At 60.7% G+C, this 9,594-nt stretch overlaps 1 protein-coding gene across 1 annotated transcript; it reads right to left on the reverse strand.

Moving 5' to 3' along the window:
• Positions 1-1,867: 1,867 nt before the first annotated feature.
• Positions 1,868-8,755, reverse strand: DOK1 (docking protein 1). Its single transcript, XM_064712041.1, has 5 exons — positions 8,594-8,755; positions 8,177-8,470; positions 5,810-5,918; positions 4,871-5,043; positions 1,868-3,393 (listed from the first exon to the last, which is right to left on the reverse strand). The coding sequence occupies exons 1-5, from the start codon at positions 8,654-8,656 to the stop codon at positions 2,248-2,250; spliced, it is 1,785 nt and encodes a 594-aa protein (XP_064568111.1). The 5' UTR covers positions 8,657-8,755; the 3' UTR covers positions 1,868-2,247.
• Positions 8,756-9,594: the final 839 nt, after the last annotated feature.

Consider the following 9,594-nt stretch of genomic DNA (forward strand, 5'->3'; position numbering starts at 1 on the left):
TTGGGCAGGCAGGCACTTCCCATCGTTTGTTCCTCCTTGTTGTTGTTTCACGTTGTGTTCGTCACCCAGCCAGTTCTGCAGGAAGTTTGCTGCTCAGGGACCCTCTGTCCAGAGCTCCAGCTGTCCCCTGCAGCAGCAGCAGCAGCACCACGTATTTCCTGTTCTTGCCAGCACACATCACCAGCCTGCCTCCAATTTGGGTTTGTGAGACTGGGCCAGCACAGGCCACAAATCACAGACTGCTGTCAGTGGGAGCAGAGGAGCTGCAGGCAGGGCAGGGAGGAAATCAGACAAGGCAGGCAGTTGTGCTGAGCTGCCCTCATCCCACAGCAGCAGGTTCAGTGGGGTGGTTAAACAGGAATGAAACAGGGCTTGGATTTAATCTTAAAGCCTGGAGTTCTGCTCTCCAGATGATTTGGTTGCTTTCAAGACTGGCCTTGCTGTCCAACCCCCCAGCTCATAAAGGGGGTTGGAGCAAATGCCAAACCAGAGCAATTCCAGAGAATTCCTGCCCAGATGCCAGCCTGTTTTTCAGTGCAGGGTAGGTGTGAGCCAGGGGCAGCTTGACCAAGCCAAGCACCAGCAGAGTTTGTGTTCTACTTACCTGGTTCTGAAAAGCTGTTCCAAAATAAAGTTCTCCTCCATGGACCCCACTCTCTGCCTGTGGTTTCTGACATGTCCAGCACTGCTCTCCCACCACTGACCTGTGCTTCCTGGGAAACAGCTGCAGGAGAGCAAGGGCATGGGGCAAGCACCACAATCCCATCTCTTCTCCCTGGGATCCCAGCTCTGACAGGCCCAGGGCTGGCTCTTCCCATGCCCTGGCATCTCATGCTGGGGTAAGACATCGAGGGCAGGTACCATGGAAGAGAGAGCAGACACCCCTGCAGGCACAGGGATCATTGGGAGCAGGAATGAACACACAAAATGGCCCAGCCTGGGGCCTGCAAACCAGTCAACAACATAAAAATTAGAAAATCAGGTTTAGGGAGGAGGCAGCAGGGAGGCAAGAAAGTTTTTGGAACCACCTCAGCCTCCCTCAGATTTCCCAAAGCCCATTTGGCTTTTCCCCTTCTCCTGCAGCAAAACCCCAGTGGAGAAGAGGACCCAGCAGAGGGAACAGCCACAAATTGGTCCTGGCCACAGCTGAGCTGTGGTTTTACAGGACTGAGGTTTCCCCCTGCAACTTGGGCACCAGATAAATGCCCAGAGTTCATCACCTCATCACCTTATCACCAGCCTGGGGACCTGAACCTGCAGATTTCCCCAGTTTGGCTGAGCTGGGGCTGCAGAAGCTGAGCTTAGCCCTCTCACAGCTGCAGCACAGTCTGCCTGTCACCTGCCTGTTCTTTAGATACCAACAGGCTGCCAGACCTGCAGAAGTCACCAGCAGACATGGGGACAGCCAATGCCAGTGTGCCTGGTGTGGTCCCACACAGAAAGCACAACCTGTATTGACCCTGGGTTTGCTCCTGGCCAAGGCTGGCCACACAGCAATGCCACAAACCACACAGATTTGGAATCACAGATTTGGCCATCAAACCCAATGGGATCCAGGCTGGGCCCTTCCAGGCCTCCCAAAGCAGCTGGGAGTGGGGGGATCAGCAGTGGGATCAGCTGGAGAAGGAGATCCTGTGACTCACCAAGAGCCACAGAGCTGCAGCAGAGCTGGCACTGCCCTGTGCCTGGAGACCATCACATATCTGAGCTTGACTCTCATTTCCCTTCATCCCCTGCCATCAGGGCCTCCAGCCACAGCTCAGCCTGGCAGGCACTTTTCTTTGAGCTCAGTGGCTCTGGCACAGACACAAACGTGCACCTGCACCTCCCCATCCATGCCACAGGCAAACATTTCCTTCTGAGACATAAAGACTTTAATATTAAAATAACTTTGTATAAAAATACTTTTGGAGACTGATGGCAAGCAGCCTTCCACACACCACAAAAGGCACCAGAGCCCTGCAGCCTGGTCAGACAGGAAGCCAGAGCAGAGCCAGAGCAGCAGGTACAGGAAAACACCAACCCTCCTGCAGATCAGAAGGCACAGAGGAGCCAGCTCCAGAGCTGGAGAAACACACTGGGGCTTGCTCCAGCCACAGCTCTCTTGCTGTTTCCCTCCAGGAAAACACAGTCCCTCAGCACTGGTGAGAAAAGAGCCCAAACAGTCCCAGGTCATCCTGGGGAGGAGAAGCCCAGCTGGCACTGGGATGCTCAGTCCCTGCTGGGATACAGACAGAGCAGCAGCACTTATATCTCCCCTAAATCCTCATAGAGAGGCGACAAACTGTACTCATCCACACACTGCTCCTTCTTCTGCAGCTGCTGGGGCTTCACCACCTGGCTGTAGAGCACCTCCACGTTGTTGTTGTTGCTGCTGTTGAGGCTGGGTTTGGTCAGCACCTTCTCGGGGGCAGCGCTGCCCCATCGCCTGCCAGGCTCCTCCAGCCTTTCTGCCCCTTTGGGGATAAAGGCTGCCTGGGGCTTGGGGGCTGGCACTGGCTTGGGGTTCTTGGCCTTGGCAGGGAAGTTGGGGACCGAGTAATCGTCAGTGCTGGGGTTGTAGGGGTACTCATAGCCCCCCCTGCCATCGTGGCCCTGCGTGCGCCAGGCCTCGCTCGTGGGCCGCGCCTCGTCGTAGATGTAGGTGAAGGGATGCAGCGAGCGAGGGGCACGGCCCTCGGGCTCGTCATAGATGTGCTCCTTGTGCCCAGGGACAGCCTGGCCACGGCCCTCAGCCCTGCCCTGGCCCTCAGCCCTGCCCTGGCCCTGCCCCTCGGCCCGGACCTGCTCGTACGGGCCCGAGTACGGCAGCACCGGCAGCCGCGGCTTCGGCTCCTCCACGGCCCCGCCGGGCGCCTTGGCCACACTCAGGGCCTTGCTGTCCACAGGGTCCGAGTACAGCGGGTCAGGCCACGGCTGCAGGCCCTTCACCGAGTCCAGGGGCTCTGAGTACACGCTGGAAGGGTCCTCAGAGGGTGGCACAGCACGGAGCACCTTGGGCAGAGGGGAGCGTGGGGGCGTGCTGGACACCGTGGGCTTGGCCGGTGGCACGGGCAGCTCTGGCAGAGTCCGGCTCTTCAGCAGGGCTGTGGCATCTCTCTCCTCTGCTGCTGCTGCTGCACCAGCCCTGGGTGCCAGCCCTGCTTTGGGGTCATCCCCCTCAGCAGGCAGCTCCAGGTTGAGGCTGTCAGCCAGGGCCTGGCGGATCTGCACCATGCCGGGGCTCTCGGCTTCCAGCGAGTCACAGCTCTGCCGGTTCTCCTCCACCTGAGCCTTCTGCTCCTGGATGGAAGCTTCCACCAGCCGGAAGATCTCGTTGCCCTGCTTGGTCTCAAAGGTGAAGTTGCCAGGTCCTGAGTCACAGCGCCTGCCAGCCTCAAAGGAGAACATCACCTGAAGGGGAAGCAGAAGGGGCACGTCCTGCTCAGCACCCAAGGCTGTGCTTCCCACCAAAGGCCGTGTGGCTGCAGCACTGATCCTGCACACCCTGAAATCCTGCTCTAAAATCCTGCTCCTTCCACTCCCACAGCAAGGGCCACCCTGTGCCCAGCAGCTGGGCAGGGACAGGCCACACTGCAAGCTGCAGAGCTGGAGCACACCTGAGGGACATCACTGTGAGTGCCCCAGAGAGCTGCAGCTCCTGCTGGAGCCCTGCTGCCTTACCCGAGCAGTTTCCAGCAGTTTCTACTACCAGATAGTCTAGGAAACAACACTGAGGCAGGAGTAGGGTGAGAAGGTGACAGTTCAGCAGGGGAAACTAGTATGGAATCTTAGGAAAGAAGGGAGTGCTCTGGAAGCAAGAGATACAAGAGGATGAACACAGCTTTCCACAGGAGAAAGCTCAGCAGCAGCTCAGTTACCAAGAGTTAGCAAAGCATTGACCTACCAGCATTAATCTGTTCATGGTAAAAGGTCCTTTAAAGAGAAGTCTTGCACCAGGGCTGTGCTTCCTCTGGCCTGAACACTCTCTGGTGAGCAGGTTCCCACCAGCTGACGCCCACACCCTTCCTGAGCCTCAGGATTTTCTGCCTCTCTCACAGGCAGCAGCAGCCCCTGTGGTTGCTACAAAGCTCTCTGGGGACAAACTCCTTTTTATGGGTCAGTGCTGCTGAACAGAAGCACAATCAGACCCTCTCTGCTCAGGTCACTGTGGGTGCAGCTCCCCACACCCTGCAACTGTCCTCCTGCCCCCAGCACAGCTCTGCAGATGAGCTGGACACCCCACAAGGGCAGCTCGGTTTCCACCTGTGCTTTGGGAATGTGCTGCAGAAAGCACCATAAGTGTGTGGCCCCTGCTATAAACAGCCCCAGAACACCACTAAACAGCCCCAGGAGACCACTAAACAACCCCTGGACACCACTTCTCCCTGTCCAGCATGGCCCTTGCACCCAGGGTAGCAGCAAGGCAGACTGGGGACTCACTGCAGGAAGACTCTGGAGAGGGACAGACTTTCAAAGGTCAGTGAGAATAGGAGCAGTTCCCCCCACAGAGTGAAGAAATCCAGAGCAACTGGTGTCCCAAAGCCCCTCTGCTCTGGCCACCATGCTTAGGAGGGAGGGACTGAACCCAGGGCAGAGACAGGACTGCCAGGAGCAGCTCCTGGAGCCTGGGGACAGCGTGTGTGCAGCACTGAGGGACGTCCCTGCTCCTGGCACAAGCTGGGAATTGCTGGGATGGAGAAGGAGAGCAGTGGGACAGCCACAGAGAGGACGAGTGTCCCACCATCCCACGCTCCAGCACGGTGACACAGGCAGGACCTGGGGACAGCCAGGGCCACCAGGGGCTGCAGCAATGCTGGCTGCAGGCCATCAGCCCGGCCTTGCACAAGGGAGCAGCTGCAGCACAGCACAGTGGGGTCCCATTGCCCACCTTGTCCCGGCCGTATCTGCGCAGCAGCCGGTAGGGCCACACGAAGAGGATCCTGTCTGTCCGTGGGTCCTTCAGCACCAGGCTGTCCCTCTCAGCCTTCAGCACGTAGGTGCCACGCAGCTCACAGCGCTCTGCAGCCTCTGTCCTCTGCACTGTCACCCAGAAGGCGTTCACTGTGGGGACAGAGCTGCTCAGGGGACAGCCAGCGCCACTGTGGGGACAGGGCTGCTCAGGGACAGCCAGCCCCACTGTGGGGACAGAGCTGCTCAGGGGACAGCCAGCTCCACTGTGGGGACAGGGCTGCTCAGGGGACAGCCAGCTCCACTGTGGGCCCAGGGCTGCTCAGGGACACACATGGCTCCACTGTGGGGACAGAGCTGCTCAGGGACACACATGGCTCCATTGCGGGGACAGGGCTGCTCAGGGGACAGCCAGCCCCACTGTGGGGACAGGGCTGCTCAGGGACACACATGGCTCCATTGCAGGGACAAGGCTGCTCAGGGACACACATGGCTCCACTGTGGGGACAGGGCTGCTCAGGGACACACATGGCTCCACTGTGGGGACAGGGCTGCTCAGGTGACACACATGGCTCCACTGTGGGGACAGGGCTGCTCAGGGACAGCCAGCTCCACTGTGGGGACAGGGCTGCTCAGGTGACACACATGGCTCCATTGCAGGGACAGGGCTGCTCAGGGACACACACTGCAGGGACAGGGCGGCTCAGGGGACAGCCAGCCCCACTGTGGGGACAAGGCTGCTCAGGGCAGGGCAGGGCACCCCCAACCCTACTGCAAGGACAGGGTTGCTCAGGGGACACCTAATCCCACTGTGGGGACAGGGCTGCTCAGGGGACACAGACAATGCCCAGCATGGCCCCAGTGATGGGGACAAGGCTCCGTGGGAGGTGTCCCCAGGTCAGGGCAGAGCAGGTCCCACCTTCATCTCTGGTGTAGTAGATGGAGTTCACGGCCATCTCCAGGGCTGGTGACTCCCCGCTGCCCTCTCGGCCATGCTGTGACACCAGGCCGTCGCTGGGGCCATTGCCCTGGCAAGGGACAAAGGAGAGCAGATCAGATCCAGAGCTCTCTTCCCACATCAGCCCCCAGTCCCCCTTGCATGGCCCTCCTGCCCTCCATGGCCCCACACAGCCTGGCTGTCCTGCACCCTGCCCACCCCAGAGCTGGCACAGGATTCCCTGAGCCCACATGAACATGGATCAACAGGGCCAGGCAGCACTGGGGGGACCTCCCTGAGCTCCTGGCAGCACCCTGTCCCCAGCTCTGGGCTCTGCACCCTCAGAGCTGCCCCCAAAGCATGGCACAAGCCAAACACACCCTCCTGGCCACAGCACCCCAAGGACAGGGGGCTGGTGGCCTGGTGACATGGTGTCCTGTGTCCTGCCCTGCTCAGGAGGAGGGGCAGCCTGCAGAGGGGAAGCGAGCGCTTCTATTTTAGCACATGCAGAACTGAAAATGCAACACACAGGCTGTCACCACTGTGTCCCAGCAGCAGGGCCCCCAGAGGGCCTGGGGGGGGACACAAACCCGTGGTGCTTTCACAGATCCTCCTGCAGAAAAGCCCCTCACAATTGCAGGCTCCCTGAGCCCTGTGCAGACGGCACAAGGGAGGCTCAGTGTGTGGAGCTGTTCCTGGGGTTGCAGCTGAGGGTGCATCTTGCAGTTTCAGTTTTAAACTCACACACATGAGCTTCTTAACAAGAAGCCCAAAAAAGGGCCGTCCAGCCTCTGTGTTTGGGTCCTAAAACCTCATGTCCTGAGAGCTGACAGCAGCAGCTCCTCCTCAGCTGAAGCATCCAGCACAGCAGAGCTCCAACCTGCGATTGGAAAGCCAAGGGCCACCAAATCTGCCAGAGCCTCTAAGGCTCCATTTGACTGCACTTCTCCTCATCTTCAAAAGGAAATTAAAAAAAAAAAAAAATCTGTTCTGAACTCCAAATGATCTCTGGCCCCAGCTCCCAAGCTGCTGGACCCTGCATCCCCTCGGGGCAGGAACATGACACAAAATCACATTCTCCATGCAGATGATCAGCAATCCCAGCTGAGGATCTCCAGCCACGTGCAGCTCTTGTGCCTCCTGCTCCAGGTCAGGCCTTTTAAAAACACATGCCAGCCTTTAACCTTTTGCTCACATCCTCCTAAACCTTCAGCTTGCTCCTGGACCTCAGGCACACAAATGATGGCTCCCATGTGGGGATGGCAGCTCCAGGCCAGGTTCTCCCTGGCCTGGCCACCACCCTGCCCCACTCCCAGGGTGTGTTGTGTGCCCAGCTCAGCCCCACGAGCCACTTTGAGGGCAAAGGCCGCAACCCTGGCTGCACCAGGAGCCACAGAGACATTCCCACCAGTGCCTCCCAGCACAGACACACCTGGCCTGCCAGGAGACTGCAGGGAGGGACAAAGGTAAATCACACTCAGGGGACATCCTGGCATCACCAGCTGTGCACCCAGCCCTGCCCAGCACTCCAAGGCTGGAATCAGCTGGAGCCCAACCCAGGGCTCTGCAAACCCTCCCAGGAGGGAGAGGCAGCCTGAGGAGCTGGGCAGGCATGGGCTGTGTCCCAGAGGGCACAGAAACCTCAGTGCCAGGGCAGCCACTGCCCAAAGAGCCTTGGCTGGGCACCATCGCTGACCAGCAGCTCCAGGGGCTGCAGAGGATGGGGCTGGGCATTGTTGGGTGTCCACAGCAGCAGCCAGGAGTGAGCCCCGAGGCTGGGAAAGGGGGTTCCAGTGTTCCAGAGCCCCGAGGCTGGGAAAGGAGATTCCAGCTCCTGGCACCAGACAGGTCCTACAAGGCTCCCTAGGACCAGCAGCTCCAGGGGCTGCAGAGGATGGGGCTGGACAGTGCTCCAGAGCTGGGTGTCCACAGCAGCAGCCAGGAGTGAGCCCCAAGCCTGGGAAAGGAGGTTCCAGCTCCTGGAACCAGACAGGTCCTGCAAGGCTCTCGGGGCTGTGCTTCCTCTGTCGCTGCTGTGGCAGGAAAGGCAGCAATGGTTGGGCCAAGAGGAAACGCTCCTGGCCATCAGCTTGGCCTCCTGCCAGCCCTCTGCAGGGGCTCCTCACCGGGCAAGAAGAGCCCGACTCGAAATTTGGAGCCACAACCTCGAATTATTGCCAGCACGCTGAGGAGTCCCGCAAACCACAGCGGGAGCCATCGAGAGGGCACGGGAGCGCCAGGGCCGGGCGGTTCAAACCTCAGGGTGTCCTCCCCGAGCTGCCAGGTGCGAACGGGCCACCCCCACACGCTGCTGTCCGTGTCCCGCCCCCAGCCCTTCCCGGGGCTCACCGGGAAGGCGATCTGGCACAGCTTCGCCACCCACTCCTCGCTCTGCTGCTTCTCGGCGGCGAAGAGGAAGCTGCGCTCGCGGGTCTCCAGGCGGAAGGCGGCGGTGCCGGCGCGGGGGCCGCCCTCGCCCACCGGGGCCACGCTGGTGCAGTCGCTGAGGCGCACCACGGTGCGGGCGAGCCGCCGGGTGCCCGCCCGCCCGGCCGCCGACGGCTCCTTGCAGTCGAACACCTCGAGCCGGGCCACGCCGTGCTGGCTGGCGGGGTAGAGCGCGGACCAGCCGCGCTTCCAGCGCTGCGGGCAGCGGGGTCACACCGGGCACCGGCACCGGCAGCGGCACCGGGAGCCGGCCCGAGGCAGGGAGGGAGAGAAGGAGGGGAGGGAGAGGGAAAGGGAGGAAGGGATGCCCGGACTCACCTTGGTGCCGAATTTGGGGTTCTGCTGCACCAGCAGCGGCCCCTCCATGGCCGGCGGCTCCATCCCCGCGCCCTTCCGCCCGCGCCGCTGGGGCGGGAACGGGACGGGACCGGGCGGGGATGGCGACGGGGATGGGCGGGGATGGGGCGGGGACCAGGACGGGACCGGGCGGGAACGGGAGGGGACCAGGACGGGGAATGAGGCGGGGACGGGGCGGGGATGTGGCGGAGAGAGGGACGGGGTTGGGGCGGGGACCGGGACAGGGATGGGGCGGGAACGGGGCGGGGACCGCGAGGGGATCAGGACGGGGAATGAGGCGGGGACCGGGAACCGGGGTCCGAGACGGGACCGGGCGGGGACTGAGAAGTGGATGGGGCGGGAACGGGGCGGGGACCGGGCGGGGACCGAGACAGGGATGGGGCAGGAACGGGGACGAGGATGGGGCGGGGACCGCCATGGGGACGGGGCGGGGATCGGAAGGGGAACCGGGCGGGGATCAGGACAGGGATGGGACGGGGACCGAGACGAGGATGGTGCGGGGACCGGGACCGGGACGCGCGTGTCAGGCGCGGGGCGTGCTCGCGTGTGCGCGCGTGCACGTGAACAGATGTGTGCACACCTGGGCTCGTGCACGCGCGTGTGACACAGGCCTGTGCTCTCCATGGGGACGGGAAAACGCGCTCGGGCGGGCTGAGGGTGAGCGAGGTCTGAAAAACGCCAATCGCTTGGTTTTAAAATTTTATAAGTTTAATAGTAGTAAAATTGTTATGAAAATAGGAATATAATTAGAGTAATAATAATTTGGACAGTTAGGATTAGGACAATACGAGACAATAAAAAACAAAGAGTTACAGACAGTCCAGGTACCTCTTTCTGGGCAAAATAAGCCCAAAAAAGGACCCACGTTAACAGAGGATTAATCCTTAAAAGCAACAGCCTATTGCATATTCATACACCTCATTAGTGATGCATCAATTCCATTCCAACACAGGATTCTGTCT

Source organism: Zonotrichia leucophrys, chromosome 4 (genome assembly GCF_028769735.1).
Source record: "Zonotrichia leucophrys gambelii isolate GWCS_2022_RI chromosome 4, RI_Zleu_2.0, whole genome shotgun sequence".
NCBI classification, from domain to species: Eukaryota; Metazoa; Chordata; class Aves; order Passeriformes; family Passerellidae; genus Zonotrichia; species Zonotrichia leucophrys.